Source organism: Notolepis coatsorum (assembly GCF_963971535.1).
Source record: "Notolepis coatsorum genome assembly, chromosome: 7".
Taxonomy (NCBI): Eukaryota; Metazoa; Chordata; class Actinopteri; order Aulopiformes; family Paralepididae; genus Notolepis; species Notolepis coatsorum.
Genome location: NC_140171.1, coordinates 96,103,968 through 96,121,825, shown reverse-complemented (window position 1 = coordinate 96,121,825; position 17,858 = coordinate 96,103,968). Strand labels below are relative to the sequence as shown.

General features: G+C 49.0%; 1 protein-coding gene across 1 annotated transcript in view; it reads right to left on the bottom strand.

Annotated features, from left to right (window-relative positions):
• The window catches only part of LOC311231702 (creatine kinase, testis isozyme), a gene marked incomplete at both ends in the record, with an annotated part of 150,908 nt that overhangs the window by 116,622 nt on the left and 16,428 nt on the right, over positions 1 to 17,858 (bottom strand). The window contains one exon of the mRNA XM_084318330.1: positions 15,264 to 15,396. Within this exon, the coding sequence (XP_084174456.1) occupies positions 15,264 to 15,396 (133 nt within the window). The remainder of the gene's footprint in view (positions 1 to 15,263; positions 15,397 to 17,858) is intronic.

Here is a 17,858-nt window from a genome sequence, read left to right as displayed (position 1 = left end):
AACACTCGCCAGACAATATGACCCGTTGGGATGTATTCTACCTTACACCACCAGGGCAAAGATGATTGTACGAGCACTATGGGACAAGGACCAGGGCTGGGACGACCCAATACCCGCACACCTTGCCTCCACATGGAGAGAGTGGGAGACGGAACTCCGCTCACTCCCAGGCGTCAACATACGCCGCAGCTACTTCCCACCCACAGTGAGGCCAGAGACATGCAAGATGGATCTACACGTCTTCAGCGACGCCTCCGAAGTAGCCTATGGATCTGTGGCCTACTTGCGTGCCCAAGAGAAGGGAGGAGAGATACACACCGCTTTCATCCTGGCTCGCTCAAGAATAGCCCCACGAAAGCAACAATCTATCCCGCGTCTAGAGCTCTGTGCAGCCCTAGCAGGAGCGCATCTAGCCACGTTAATCCAACGTGAACTCACCATCCCGGTGCAAAGAACAATCTTGTGGTCAGACTCTACGACAGTACTCACATGGATCAAGTCTGATTCATGCAGATACAAGGTCTTCGTGGGAGTCAGAGTCACAGAGATTCAAGAGTTAACAGAAGCAGCAAGCTGGCGGTATGTGGACACCAAACACAACCCAGCTGACGTCATCACCCGGGGAATGTCCCTAGATGACCTCACCCGTCACAACATCTACAGTGACGGACCAGAGTTCCTCAAGCTCCCGGAAGAAGAGTGGCCTACGCCCACCCCACGGGAAGCGAGTAAAGAGGAGGCTGAAAACAAGAAACCTATGTTCTGTGGATTGAGCACAGTCGCCTCCACAGACCCCAACATAGATGATTGCCTCACCCTACAGAGTGCGCAGATAAAGACATTCCTGTGGCACCACCCAGAGATTCAGCCCACCACTGACATTTCAGCAGCTGACTACGAAGAAGCAGAACTTCTTCTACTACAACGAGCCCAGAGAGACTCGTTCCCCGATGAGCTAGACTGTCTACAGGGAGGAAAGCCCATCCCATCAGACAGCAGACTGCTCCACCTGGCACCCGAGAGTGACGCCCATAATCTCATCAGAGTGAGTGGTCGTCTGCGGAGAGCCCCCGACCTACCGGATGACGTTAAGTACCCGATAGTCCTGAACAGCCGACACAAGGTCACAGAGCTGATCATAAAGAAATACGACGAGGATGTGCACCACGCAGGAGCAGAGAGAGTCTTCGCGGAGATCAGACGTCGCTATTGGATACTTCAAGGGAGAGAAGCAGTGCGACGCTTCCAGCGAACCTGTCTAGACTGCCGAAAGTGGCGCGCGCAGCCCAGCATACCACGGATGGCTGACCTACCTCCCTGTCGCCTCCGACTCGGCGACAAGCCCTTTCACTCCACAGGCATGGACTGTTTTGGCCCGTTGTATATAAAGAAAGGAAGAGGAACCGAGAAGCGGTGGGGTATTGTATTCAAATGCATGACCACCAGAGCGATACATATCAAACTCCTTCCAACCATGAGCACAGACTCATTCCTTATGGCCTTCCGAAGATTCACATCGCGGAAAGGAAAACCGTCTACATTGTTGTCTGATCACGGGACAAACTTCAAAGGCGGAGAAAGAGAGCTGAGAGAGAGCTTCCAAGCTATGGGCCCAGAACTTAAGACCCACCTCGCTCCATCCCAGATTGACTTCCAGTTTAATCCCCCGAACGCACCCCACTTCGGTGGAACCTGGGAACGAGAAGTACGTTCTATAAAGACAGCCCTGTACGCCGTGCTTGGGGCCCAGACTGTGGCGGAAGAAGTCCTAATGACAGTCCTCACGGAGATCGAGGAAGTATTGAACTCCAAGCCCCTCGGTTACGTCTCAAGTGATGTAGCAGATGTCGACCCAGTCACCCCCAACACACTCTTGATGGGGCGGCTGGACCCCGCGCTACCCCAGACAATGTACAGGCCTGAAGAAGCGAACGGCCGAAGAATGTGGAGGTACAGTCAAGTACTGGCTGACAAGTTTTGGAATAGCTTCCTACTCCACTATCTACCGTCTCTACAGACCCGCCAGAAGTGGGTAAAAGAGAGAGACAATTTGACAGAAGGAACAGTCGTCATGATTATCGACCAGTCACTACCCAGAGCTATGTGGCCGGCTGGCCGCGTAAGCAAAGTGATCACCGGTGCCGATGGCAAGGTCCGAGCAGCTGAAGTGCTCGTCCAAGGGCGAACTTACACACGACCCGTGGCGAGGCTAATAGAACTGCCAAGACTCCCAGACACTATCGATGACGACCATGACCCCATGACTTTGTGAGGTGACTGACCCTTACAGCGGACCTTGAGTGGTAGACAGTGCGGTTAATCTGTCTCTGCTTAGCTAATTAGGTGGGACTAATTAGGGGGCGGCTGTTGTGAAGGATCAGATTAAACCGAATATATATATTTATTTATGGATATATATTTAATAGTATTTGTATATCGTTTGATATCCCTTGTATATTCTTTGTACATATACACTGAATATCCCTTTAGTCTACTACAGCCCATAATAGTTCATTCTCTCATTGGACAAGAACCTGGCGCCAGCAGACAGGCCCCTTGAGTCAAGTTCAATAGTGCCGACGAACATGTCCCAACTAGCCCCGGTTCCGCGTAGGAATACGGCTACCGAAATACGAATGGTACTATTTGTTCACCGTGCATATAAATAGGGCGCAAGTAAAGTAGAACTTTCTTTTAGTCCATTAGTCCTTTACCCTCCAACCTAGTAACAGACGTGAAGCCTCACCCACGACCCACGTGTGGTGTAGTATGGCCTATTTTGGCCCCAGAATAGGCATTGAGACCTCGTGTAAATTCATAGCTGAATTGTCATAGTTTGGCACTGTACCGTTGAGTGGGACGTATTTCTATTAAGTAATAATAGTCTATTATGTATGGTGCATCGTTCGGTTAAAGTTCAAAAGTGAGCAGCACCCCCATCGTTTCCTCGCGTTATCTAGAGTCTTAACCAGGCTGGGCAGACCACGCGTGGTGCTTTCATCCGAGGAGTTCTGGGCGAGGACGAGTGGACCTGCACATTGGATTACCTACCCGGACGACTGCTGAGCCTATACGGCATGGAATATCTATTTGCTTTGGGTGCTTTGATTTGTGGAGCGGATAACAGCCAACGCCAGTGAGTGTTGGAATTACCCCCGAGAGGAGCCCAGGTGAGACGGCGCTCAACCCAGACCGAGGCCGCCTCGCTTCTCCTTCGTTGTGGACCTACAGCTACCGTCTACAAGAGGGCCCAAGTGTATTCATCTGTGGATCAAGATCCTGCGGGCACTGTTTTCTGTACCTGAATTCTCCCCAGGAATCGTTGGCCAGATGGGATGCAGCTGACGGCTCTCCAAACCCCCCCCCCCCCTTACTGATTTACAACCAGCAGGACCCCTTTAGTATCCCGCTATAATCCTTAAGTACCATCGCTATAGTTTCCCTAAAGAACCAGGTTGTATACTTGCTTCCTGCGTAACCAGAGATTGGACATTCAGTGTTGATTTGCCTACGAATACTCATTTGCCTTACAAGTGCATTCAAATCATAAATGTAATTAAGTGAATGTTGTATATACCTTTTGCTATATTAAACCTTCGACTGTTATATTTGTGTGGACCTGATTTCATATGTGGGAAAGTGTTCATCATACTTAGATATCGTGTACTGGATGGCCAGAAGTTAAAGTACATCAAGCGGTAGTGGTTTAATGATACCATACTTATCAATACAGTCAGGGAATTGTACCCCTCAGTTACAAGAGGCATACAATCTATTTTGATGTCGGTATTAGGTAGCCTATATAAATTATATATAATAGCATAGCCTACATTATGGAACAGTAACTTGCGCATATACTGTATAACGCATGGCACATGCAGACACAGAGCCCTGCGAAGCCTACATACAGTAAACTAACTTGATCGTTAATCTAACTGTTGTCCTTGTATCTTTACGCTTATGAAAACATTAAATAATATTTATAGGCTATAGGCCCTCGTTTGGCCATAATAATAGCCTATGGCTATCCGCTGTGGGCTATCTCCTCGCTGATGGACCAGTAGCCTTTATCATATCATAATCCTATGTCTCCAAGGAATCGTGGGACTCTGGGGGGAAGAAAGGTTGGGAACCCCTGCTATAGCCTATATCCTTTATAATGTTATAGGCTATTTTATTTACAGTAGTCTATTTATGATTTGTTTCCATAGCCGGTCTCAGACAGTTATGCATGTGGCTGAGACGGATCGGGATTAGAAGCTGCTAGGAAACTGCTTCTCGGCTACGAATTAAAGCCACAATTGAAAATAATGTACTTCCTTTCTTGACAATAGCCTATACTATAACAATAATCCGAGAGCATACAAGAAAAATGAATCTCATTGCCATGTAGCCTACGCCATGTGTAGCCTGCGTATGTGATCAATAAAAACTCGAACTTGAATTCCATCACGTCTGTGCGGGAGCGCACAAATAGGAGAATACAGCAGGGGACACACACGCCACTGTGGATAAACAGGGCTATCGTGGACAGGGTGAGCAGTTTCAAGTACCTGGGAGTCCACATCACAGAGGACCTGACATGGTCAACACACATAGATTCTGTGGTGTTAAAAAAGCTAAACAGCCCCTTTATCACCTGAGACAGCTAAGGAAGTTCAGAGTATCGGGAAGATACTCCACTCCTTCTGTTGTGAAGGGCCAGATTAAACTGAATATATATATGTATCGTTTGATATACCTTGTATATTATTTATATATATACACGGAATATCCCTTTACCTGCGTACAAACCAGAGTAATATTCGCTCTCCTATTGGACAGCGGCCCCAGGCGCCAACGACCAAGCCCCCAACGGCAAGTTCAAAGGCAACTCCGGGCATGTCAGTACATGCCCAGAGTCTGCGTAGTAATACGAGACAAGAACTGAGGTTGGGACTAGATATTCACTTACGTATAAATACGGCGCAGGTGTAAACAGCAGCACTTCGTTCATTCAGTACCTTACCAAAACCTAGTAAAGCCTTCACCACGAGTCAACGTGCAGTGAAGTGAGCAACTTTGCATCTAAATAGAGCATTGAGAACCGCGTGCGAATAGAATGTTAAAGTGTCAGAGTTTAACGCAGTAACGTTGAGTTCGACTTAATCTAATGTGAAGTAATAGTCGATCATTTATTGTATATCGTGCGGCTACAGTTCTTCCGTGACCAGCATTACCATCGGTTCGTCGTGTCTTTAGCTAGTGCACTTATCCAGGCTGTGCGGCCTAAATCCGTGCCCACACCCGAGGAGTCCTAGGCGAGAACCGTTGGATATGTACACAGGAGAATCGGCACCGGCGAATGCAGAACCATTTCTGGTAGGATTATATTGCTTTGGGACCGTGACCACCGGAGAAGAGCACCGTTGATTCCACTGTCGTTTGGGATTTAACCTTGTGAGGATCACCACTCGGGCCCGCCTCTTGGAAGGGGCTGGCTAGCTGTCGTCAATGCTGTCGAGCATATTGGATTACAACTATTGCTTTTGTCTGCTGATCAAGGGAGTACAAGCACCGGCTCCTGTATCTGGAGCCTCTTTATTCCTCGTTGACTCAGACTGGGTACCCGAACATTCCTCTACCCCTCCCGGCTTTACACCCCGGAGGGAACCCAGTGTCTCCAGTTGGTACCGGTGTGGCCCATATAATTGCTATACCACAGGTGGCGTCAGCTTAGACCCATCATAGTATTCCTACTATTCTCATTGACTTATGCTCTTGACTGACTTTACGTATGTTCTTCGCCATACAAGCGCGAGCCTAATTCTCAATCTATAACCTAACGTTGCTTAATAATAATAAATAACCCTCCAATATAATTTATGTGTCAATGCCGTATTCTTGTGTGGGTGTTCACCATCAATATTTGATGTACTGTTTGGCCAGTAATTAAAGTACATAACTAGTAGTGGTTTAATATATCACAATCTTTAATACAGTCAGGGTTTTGTAACCCCTCAGTTACAATTGGTCCTTCGAGCCGGAGGGTATCAGTGTAATATTTAATATAATATTAATATTAACCATGGCCAGCGGTGAACACTCCCCAAGCGGCTCTCCCAAGCTAGAACGCCCGCAGCGCAAACGTCAGCCACCTCCCTATCTGGAGGAATTCGCTGTCGTTCTACCACCTAGCTTATCTAAACAGACGTTAAATACGGATAAAGCGGATAGTCAAAGCATGTCAAATCCTATCGACCAGGCGACCCTGCCAGTAGAGACCCCAGTGGGTTCTAACGAAACTGACTCAGCTCACGGGGGGGACCAGGTGGGACATGACATGACTATACCTCCGGACAGCGCCACCGGGATAGTCCCCGGAGCGCTCCAGGATAAAGAAAGCGCTCCAGGGACAGAACCCGACACACAACCAAGTGAAGAGAAGCGCGCCCAGGAGATGGACCTCGGGGAGCGCCAGGAGAACAGATCTCCAATGAGCACTGTCAGAAGCCGATCACCTCCGTCAGTGTCATCCCCCAGCGAGGCGGACCAGATACTGGCGCAAGCCTTGATCGCCACCCTGACAGCCTCCACCGAACACGATCGACTTCAAGCAAAGACGCTTAGTGAGCGCGAACACTCCGCCACGGAAAGAGAGCGCCTCCACGCGCAACTCCAAGCGCAAGCCCTTAGTGAGCGCGAACACTCTGCCGTGGAACGAGAGCGCCTCCGGGCGCAACAATTAAGTGAGCGCGAACACTCTGCCATGGAACGAGAGCGCCTTCAGGCTCAACAGACGAGCGAGCGCGAACAACGAGAGCGCCTCCAGGCGCAATAAGCAAGCGAGCGCGAACACTCTGCAGCGGAGCGAGAGCGCCTTCACGCGCAACTCCAAGCGCAAGCCCTTAGTGAACGCGAACACTCTGCAACCGAACGAGAGCGCTTCCAGGCGCAACAACGGAGTGAAGACGACCGCATAAGACTGGAGGAGAGACGCCTTCAGACGGAAGAGAACATTGAAAGAGACCGCGCCAATGCACAGCGCGACGCCGCCAATGCCCAGCGCGAAGCAGAGCGCGACCGGCTGCAGGCGCAGATGATAGAACAATTGATTGCCAGGGCGACACCCCCTCTCTCCGCATGGAGCTCCCGGAGATCATCACGACAAGGGTCTAGGGCACCTTCCCCTACCCGACAAAGCGACCCGGGACCCGGCCAACAGGAGGATCCTGTCTACGTCTCCGACCCCCCTCCCCGACCGATCCATACGAGACCCAGCCACCGGGAAGAACCGGCCTACGTCGCCGAGAGACTGACTAGAAGACTTCAGGACCTAGAAGAGGAAGAGGAAGAGGAGGAAAGTCAAGCCCACCAGCAGCAACGTACTCTGGACCAGGAGGCCCAGTACAGCCCAGACTTCAGCCCTGAGTCACTGCACTACAAACCCCCGACTCAACTCACGGGTGAGTTTGACGTACAGTCAGCACCGAGGAACAGCACCTGGGTACCCGGCCTCTGGTACCCACCAAGTACCAACCCACGACAACACGTACGGGGAGACTCGCCCAGGAGGCCTCTTCCCCTACGCTCACCAATGTGCCAGCCATCCATGGCATCGTACCTTGGCACACCGACGTTCCCAGACTTTACGCGCGAGGACAGAGCACAGTACACGGAATTACGGATGTGCTTGGAGACTATGATGTCCGACGTCCCTGACGAGTCGTACAAATATGCCATCCTCCTCAAGCATCTCAAGGTGCCCAGAGCGCATAACATAGCGCTGGCATATTCCAACTCAAGCACCCCATACTCCGCGGCTCTAGTGGCCCTCGACCAGCGTTATGGACGCATATGGGACTACGTGATACAAGAAATAAGAGATATCGACCGCCTCCCCCCAGCCAAAGATAATAGAGCACTGGATGACCTCTCTATCAAGGTACAATCCCTGGTAGGGATGCTGGGGTCCCAAAAGGAGAAAGGGAGATATGAACTATATGCTAACTCTAATGTGGAGCGAATACTGGAGAAGCTCCCTCCAGCCCGCCAAGAGCGCTTTCGGCGACAGAGACCACCGTGATCCCGACGGCCCCGAGCCATCCCTCCTAGACCTGGCCGCCTTCCTCGCGAGGGAAGTCAGCAGCCTACGACTGGACACGTTCGTGTGGAGTGGATCTAGCCCAAGAGATGGATCTCGGAGAACTAACGATAACCGCCGGTCAGTGACCGTTATGCACCAGGCCGAGTCAGTGCCGCAGCACAAGAACCACAGCACCCCCCCGACGAAGGGGAAGTGGAAGATTGTATGCCAGTACTGTGAAAAGGAACATTGGCTGTCTCAATGTGACACTTTCAAGAAGATGACCGCTGACGAGGTGAGTCAGTGGATCAAAGCCAACCGCCGCTGCTTCCGCTGCGCGCGCAGCCATATGGCAGCTGAGTGCCGTTTAAAGAAGAAATGCAGCAAGTGCGACGGCGCCCACTTGGAGGTCCTACACGACAGTACCAAGAAGAAACCCGTACCCCCAAGCAGCTCGAGAGTGAACGTCATGTACATAGACCCTGCGAAGAGTGGGAGCTCCCGAGTGCTCTTGAAGGTGGTCCGAGTGATATTAAGCTACGAGGACAAGGTCATGGACACTTACGCCGTCCTAGACGATGGGTCAGAAAAGACTCTCCTCGCATCCGCCGCAGCCCGGCTGGGTCTGCGGGGGAGCGAAGAAACAATGACAATCCGTACTATTAGAAGAGACCTGAAGACCATAAAGGGTGAAAATGTCTCCTTCACGATAGCAGCGGTCGGGCAGCCCGAGAAGCAGTATAGAATTACTAACGCCTTCACCAGCCAAGACATAGGCCTGTCACAGTACACCTACCCCATCCCAAAGCTGATGGAAAAATACGTGCACCTACGTCAACTACCTATACCGCTCATCGACGGCGCCACCCCGACCCTGCTCATAGGATCCGACCACGCACACCTCATCGTCCCAACAGACCGGGTCCACATCGGGCCCAGAGGCTGTCCAGCAGCGGTCGAGACCCGCCTAGGTTGGACACTACAAGGCCCCCTCTCCGGGTCTTCCAACCGACCAACAGCCACTCGCTGCCTCCACTCAAGGATAAATGATGAAGACACCACCCTCTTACAGCACGTCGAGAGGCTATGGACATTAGACGCGATGCCCTTTAAGAATGAAAAGAAACTCGTTCGCTCAAAGGAAGACACTTATGCCATAACCCTCCTCGAGCAGAGGACAAAGAGTCGAGGTCAATGGAGTGATGAGATACGCAACTCCACTCTTGAGGCGAGAGGGTATGCCCACCCTCCACGCCTCAAAAGAAGCGACAGAGCGATATCTACTGAACACCGAGCGGCGTCTAGCCAAAGACCCCACTCAAGCCACTGTGTACCGCGCTGAGATTGACAAGCTGATCACAGCGGGACACATAAAGAAAATTGACATTCAAGAGGCCGACCAGACGACCGAATCATGGTACGTGCCCCACCACAAGGTCCACCACAACGGCAAGGATCGCATTGTATTCAACTGCAGCTACCAGATCGGACTACAGAATCTGAATAAAGAACTCTTGCCCGGCCCAACACTCGGCCCCTCTCTACTCGGCGTACTACTACGCTTCCGCCAAGACAAGGTGGCCATCAGCGGCGACATCAAAGGGATGTTCCTGCAGGTGCGACTAGTGGAAGAGGACAAGCCCTTGCTGCGGTTCCTATGGAGAGAGAGGATCGGAGATGAGCAACCATCCATCTACCAATGGGAGGTCCTCCCCTTCGGAACCACATGCAGCCCATGCTGTGCTACGTTCGCACTGCAAAAACATGTGACGAAAGACCCTCAAGCTGACGAGGAGGTCAGACAAAGTGTAGAGAGGAGTTTCTACGTGGACAACTGTCTGCAAAGCGTCTCGACGCCAGAAGAAGCCGAAGCCCTCCTACTCAAGCTCCGCGCCTCACTGATCAAAGGCGGCTTTGATCTCCGGCAGTGGGCCAGCAGTGACCCTCAAGTACTTCGCAGCCTCTCCCCAGAGACAAAGGCAGCAAGCAGCGAGACCTGGATGGCGACCATCCCAGGTGAAGCACAAGAAATTACATTAGGCCTAGTCTGGCGCTTCAAAACAGACTCGCTCCATTACAGATACACACCCCTGACCACGGAGCAGGGAAGGTCGACCCCTCTACCGACCACCAGACGGAGCGTATACAGAACACTCGCAAGGCAATACGACCCGCTGGGGTGTATCCTACCTTACACCACCCGGGCGAAAATGATTGTACGAGAGCTGTGGGACAAGGAACAGGGCTGGGACGACCCCATACCCGACCACCTCGCTTCCACCTGGAGAGAGTGGGAGAGAGAACTCAACTCGCTCCAAAATGTGAACATACGCCGAAGCTACTTCCCACCCACAGTGCGGCTGGAGACGTGCCAGATGGACCTGCACGTCTTCAGCGACGCCTCCGAAGTGGCCTACGGCTTGGTGGCTTACTTGCGGGCCCGAGAGGAGGGAGGAGAAATACACACAGCCTTCATCCTGGCTCGCTCAAGGATAGCCCCCCGCAAGCAACAATCGATCCCGTGTCTAGAGCTCTGCGCAGCTCTGGTAGGCGCGCAACTCGCCACGTTAATCCAACGTGAACTCACCATCCCGGTGCAAAGAACAATCTTGTGGTCAGACTCCATGACGTACTCACATGGATCCAGTCCGATTCGTGTAGATACAAGGTCTTCGTGGGAGTCAGAATCACAGAGATCCAAGACTTAACAGGATCAGCGTGCTGGAGGTACGTGGACACGAAACAGAACCCAGCAGATGTCATCACACGGGGGATGTCCCTAGATGACCTCACACGTCACAATATCTACAGTGACGGTCCTGAGTTCCTCAAGCTCCCGGAAGAAGAGTGGCCTAACCCCACCCCTCGGGAGGCTAGTCAAGAGGAGGCAGAGATCAAGAAATCTATGTTCTGTGGGTTGACGCACACACCAGTCCCCACTGACCCTAACATAGACGACTGCCCCACCTTTGAGAGTGCGCAGTTAAAGACATTCCTGTGGCACCACCCTGAGGTTCCCCCCACTACCGACATTAACGCAGCTAACTACGAAGAAGCAGAACTCCTTCTGCTACAGCGAGCCCAAAGAGACTCGTTCCCCGACGAGCTAGACTGCCTGCAGGGATCAAAGCCAGTCCCGTCAGACAGCAGACTGCTCCACTTGGCCCCCGAGCGCGACACCCATGGCCTCATCAGGGTGGGTGGTCGTCTGAGACGGGCCCCGGACTTAACGGATGACGTCAAGTTTCCTATAGTCCTCAACAGCCGACACAAGGTCACCGAGCTCATCATAAAGAAATACGACGAGGATGTGCACCACGCTGGGGCAGAGAGAGTCTTCGCTGAGATCCAACGTCACTATTGGATACTGAACGGAAGAGAAGCAGTACGTCGCTTCCAGCAGACTCGACTAGACTGTCGCCAGTGGCGAGCACAGCCCAGTATACCCAGGAGGGCCGACCTGCCTCACCGCCACACCCGACCCGTGGCGAGGCTGATAGAATTGCCAAGGCTCCCTGACTCCCTTGATGACGATCATGACCCACTGACTTTGTAGATTGCCCTACTCCCCACAACAGACATTGAGTAGTTGACAGGACTATTAATCTGTCTTCCTTTTAACTAATTAGGTGCGGACTAATTAGGAGGCGGCTGTTGTGAAGGGCCAGATTAAACTGAATATATGTATCGTTTGATATACCTTGTATATTATTTATACCAGAGTAATATTCGCTCTCCTATTGGACAGCGGCCCCAGGCGCCAACGACCAAGCCCCCAACGGCAAGTTCAAAGGCAACTCCGGGCATGTCAGTACATGCCCAGAGTCTGCGTAGTAATACGAGACAAGAACTGAGGTTGGGACTAGATATTCACTTACGTATAAATACGGCGCAGGTGTAAACAGCAGCACTTCGTTCATTCAGTACCTTACCAAAACCTAGTAAAGCCTTCACCACGAGTCAACGTGCAGTGAAGTGAGCAACTTTGCATCTAAATAGAGCATTGAGAACCGCGTGCGAATAGAATGTTAAAGTGTCAGAGTTTAACGCAGTAACGTTGAGTTCGACTTAATCTAATGTGAAGTAATAGTCGATCATTTATTGTATATCGTGCGGCTACAGTTCTTCCGTGACCAGCATTACCATCGGTTCGTCGTGTCTTTAGCTAGTGCACTTATCCAGGCTGTGCGGCCTAAATCCGTGCCCACACACGAGGAGTCCTAGGCGAGAACCGTTGGATATGTACACAGGAGAATCGGCACCGGCGAATGCAGAACCATTTCTGGTAGGATTATATTGCTTTGGGACCGTGACCACCGGAGAAGAGCACCGTTGATTCCACTGTCGTTTGGGATTTAACCTCGTGAGGATCACCACTCGGGCCCGCCTCTTGGAAGGGGCTGGCTAGCTGTCGTCAATGCTGTCGAGCATATTGGATTACAACTATTGCTTTTGTCTGCTGATCAAGGGAGTACAAGCACCGGCTCCTGTATCTGGAGCCTCTTTATTCCTCGTTGACTCAGACTGGGTACCCGAACATTCCTCTACCCCTCCCGGCTTTACACCCCGGAGGGAACCCAGTGTCTCCAGTTGGTACCGGTGTGGCCCATATAATTGCTATACCACAGGTGGCGTCAGCTTAGACCCATCATAGTATTCCTACTATTCTCATTGACTTATGCTCTTGACTGACTTTACGTATGTTCTTCGCCATACAAGCGCGAGCCTAATTCTCAATCTGTAACCTAACGTTGCTTAATAATAATAAATAACCCTCCAATATAATTTATGTGTCAATGTCAATGTCAATTCTTGTGTGGGTGTTCACCATCAATATTTGATGTACTGTTTGGCCAGTAATTAAAGTACATAACTAGTAGTGGTTTAATATATCACAATCTTTAATACAGTCAGGGTTTTGTAACCCCTCAGTTACACCTTCTATTCCGGGGTTGTAGAGATTCTGACTGGAAACATCACTGCCTGGTTTGGAAACAGCACGGCACAGGACAGGAAGGCACTCCAGAGAGTGATACACATGAGCACACACACACACACACACACACACACACACACACACACACACACACACACACACACACACACACACACACACACAACACTCATGCGGCAACCGCTAAAACAATCACTTTAAACAAAATGTCACTTTAATAAATAATGGAAAAGTCACTTTAAAGTAAGGAGGTATATATAGTATAGTTTAGATACATTAACCCTTTCACTGCCGCACTACCAAACGGTTAACCCTTTCACTGCCACAATACACAGAAGGTTAACCCTTTCACTGCCACACGACAGCAGGTTAACCCTTTCACTGCCACACTACAGAAGGTTAACCCTTTACTTAATACTTAGTAAAGGGTTAACCTTCTGTAGTGTGGCAGTGAAAGGGTTAAGTATAAAAATGGCGGAGTTAAAATTGTAAATTGTATATTGTATAGTAGTGTTTCTCAGGAACTTAGCATGTATTTTTATCATGCACATCTTGTGTCTTACCCATTTTTTCTATGCCTATTTTTATTATTGTATTTTGCACAATCGATGCAGGCATGACGACCCGCATTTCACTGTATGCCCTGGTATGTATGCGACAAATAAACCTCTTGATTCTTGATTCTGGTAGACACCAGTGTTGTAGTCGAGTCACTAAATCTCGAGTCCGAGTCAAGTCTCGAGTCCCCAGTGTTCGAGTCCAAGTCTGAGTCAAGGTCATCAAGGTTGAGTCCACTCCACAGATGTCTGTTGAAGTTTGAGGTTGTCCCGGTCTTCTCTTCAATAGTTAGTTTACATATCGAACATCTAGCAGTGCTCTTGCTGGAATTTGATGTAAAATCTGTGTAAGCAAAGCGCACGATTCGGGGCGTCTCTTTAGGCATCTTAAGTACTGAACATAAGGGTATCCACATGTAGGTGGAAAACACATGTCTGCCTTTGCACGAAATTAAATAAGTTACGGTATTAATATAGCCATCGATATCTTATGCCAAATGATTAGGGCCTATTACAAAAAAATAAATAACTATTTAGCCATATTATTATTAAGTCTGCACCTTCCGAGTCCGTATGCAGTCAATGCTCGAGTCACAAGTCCTGAAAATCAGTCCAGGTGGACTGGAGTACTACAACACTTGTAGACACAGTCCAGGTCTTTTGAATGAAACAGATCAAAGACGGATTGGGGCATTATATAGACATGGAGGTGTGTTTCAATGCCAATTTTACTGCGCCATCCAATGTACATGATTGGCCAGCTGTAAGGTAGACAAATGTTCAGTAACCAATGCTGGTTGGGATATTTACCCATAGTGCAAGCCAGTGGCGGCTGGTCCATAGAGGGTGCTAGGGCGCGGCCCCCCTGGTGGAAAGTGGTTTTGGATTTTTCTATAATAGTAGATTTCGACCGCTAAAAATAATAATAATTTTTTTTTAAATAAAGAATAATTATTCATTTTAAGTGTTTGTGTTTAAAATGCACAATAACGTATTATATATACAAAATAAATCGTTGTTTGTGCGTCCTGTTCATCCGCTCTCTCTTCTGGGCCGCTAGAAATATCACCCCACTGACTGGGTGTCACTGTACAACGCAGCCAATTGAAAAATGCACAGGACAACATAAATGCACCTACCAACTAAATTTAGCCAATCAGCGTCTTCAAATATGATGCCTGAAGGGCGCTTTTTCTAGCGCCGCAAGCAGAGTCATTGTCGAATTGTCTATTCATTCTATTGGCTGAGCGTGGCGTTTGTGTGACATCACGTCCCGAATCACGTCCACCAGGAAATACCAAACGCTAATAGTTGTTGTTGTCGTCGTCGGAAATTGATAATAATCACAAGATACATTCAGACAGTGTTGGATCTAACTAAATGGATTTATATGGACACGTTTATGGAAAGTTCAAGCCCGGACCACAAAGCTTCTCGAAGGGTTAAGCGAGACACGCGACGGCTCTTCCAATTCGTACATGATGTTCTACAGCATCAAAAAAAGTAAGTCTCAGCCTCAATATATACTGTTCTATAGTTACTGAAACTGATTGAATATGGCCGCCCCACCATGAATAATTTTCACCAGCCGGCAGCCGCCACTGGTGCAAGCGTTAAAGTGAAGTGCTAACAAAAATTGAACTGTCTTCACGTTTCTACTGTGCAGTGGTGAGGGACATGCAGTTACCTCTTTTGGCCAGTAGGAGGAGCTGTCTGCGCTCTCCCCGGCTGCAGTGTGTAGGGAAGGAGAAGTCCTCCACGCCTCGCGCCACACTGACCTCGCAGCTCACTATGTATGAAACATCGAAATCATCACCTCCCTGTAGACACACACACACACACACACACACACACACACACCAGTGACATACGTTTCAGCAGAGAGAAGCGGGTTTGTGACTAAAGGTAGCCGGATAGAAATGAAAACCAGAGACAAAAAATGCTCGGAACTTCATAAAAGTCAGACAAAGCTTACCAAAAGCTCAAACAGTGAACTCCAAGCCCACGTGGTTGAACAAAAAATTCAAAGAAACAGACTAAGAAATGACGTAAACACCATGATCAAAACCGCAAAAAAAAATGCATCAATGACAAAACCGAGGAAAACAAAAACAAACCCTGCAAACTTTGGAAATTACTCAACAACCAACTAGGCTGCAGCAAAAAGCTTAAAACCAGATTTACAAACATAAACATAAAGACAGAAGACTCATCACAGACAAACTGGATGTGGCCAAATACCTAAACATATTCTTTACAAACATAGCCACAACACTGGTTAATAAACTACCCTCCCACTCAGGGAATTTTGGGGTAGAACACATAGTAGCATACTAGATAAACCTAGGGGTCCGCAAAGACGACTTCAAATTTGAAATGGTAACAACAGCTGAGGTACTCAAAAAACTGAGCGCCCTCCAACCAAACAAGGCCACTGGCCATGACAATATCCCCTCCAAATTCCTCAGAGACTCAGCAGCCGCCATCACCCCAGTCATTACACACATAATAAACCTCTCCATAAATCAGCGACATGTACCCAAAGACTTCAAAATTGCGAGAGTAACCCCCCTGCACAAAAAGGGCAGCAAATTAGACCCAGGCAACTACCGCCCTGTTTCTATTCTTACCTCCATCTCGAAAGTCATGGAAAAAATAGTATACGAACAGGTCGAAAAGTACCTCGCGAAAAAAATAGAATCTACGAATTCCAATCTGGCTTCAGAACATCCCACTCCACTGACACATGCCTTCTCTATTTGAACGACCACTTCAAACAAGAGGTGGACGCGGGCAAATACTGCGGCATGGTCATGCTGGACCTACAAAAGGCCTTCGACACTGTCAATCATTCCATTCTGATTGACAAGCTAAAAGCAATTGGTTTTGATAGTCTATCAGTGAGCTGGATGCAATCCTACCTGGAGGGGAGAGAACAGATGGTGGAGGTAAACGGTACCCTATCCCCCCCCCCTCCCAGTGAGCTGTGGTGTTCCACAAGGAAGCATACTAGGACCGCTACTGTTCCTAATTTATGCAAATGACATGTCGTCAGCTTGTGACTTCAACTTGTTCCTGTTCGCGGATGACTCAGCCCTGCTGGTCTCTGACAAGAACAAGTTACAGGTTGAAAAAACCCTCAGCTCGGAACTAGGCAAAATCTGCACCTGGCTCGCTGATAACAAACTATCATTACACCTGGGTAAAACCGAGTCTATTCTCTTCGGTTCAAATAACAAACTCAGACCGACGGCTTCTCAGTTACAGTGGGTGACAATATTGTCACAAGGAAAGATGAAATTACATACCTAGGTTCCATCCTAGAGACAAATCTTTCCAGTGACAAAATGGCATCCAATGTAATAAAAAAAGTCAACCAACGAACTAGATTATTGTACCGGATCTCCTCTCTGGTAAACAAGAATACCCTGAAGACTCTGGCAGGAGCACTCATTCAAGGGTACTACGACTATGCTTGCACCGCATGGTACCAAAGCACCTCGAAGGCGCTAAAAACTAAATTACAAACATCACAAAACAAACTGGTCAGACTACTGCTTGACCTTACTCCTAGAACCCACCTCACCCCTGCCCACTTTGACAACCTAGGATGGCTAAGAGTAGACAACAGAGTACAGCAATGGGCCTGGGCCCTCATTTATCAATGGTGCATACGCACAGATATGTGCGTAAACCGTGTGTACGATAATTTCTAAGCAAAGTGTGGGACTTATCAATTTGAACGTGTGCTTGACATTGTGCGTATATCTACGCACAGCTCAGACCGTGCGTACCTGGCGCCCAGCGGTAGAATATGAAGACTGCCAAACGGAAATAAGCTTTTGTGCATTAGTTTCAACACTGGCGTGTTCGGTATGACCCGTAATTCATTATAGTTCATTGTAAAATAGCGACATTAGTGTAATTATTGTCAAACCCTATAAATAGCATTTGGAATAAGTCTTTCCAAATGAATGCATCTTATTTATTTATCGTTGCATTTGGCTGATAAGTCATTGCCGGTGGCTGGGAGGAACGCATTCAATTGTAATGTTATTACTGGGGTATCTTTTTTTTTATCCAATTTTTCTGCTCTTTCTATTTTTCTCCCATCCCAATTTCGCTGTGCCAATTCTCCCCTCCCCTGTCTTGAACGTTGCTCGCATATGCCCCCCATTGGTCATTGTAGGGAGGATAGAAGCCTTGCATCACGTGTCCCCTCCGATACACCAGGAGGCAGCCTGTCACATCTTTTCACCTGCCAGCGCGGACTCTCATTGGC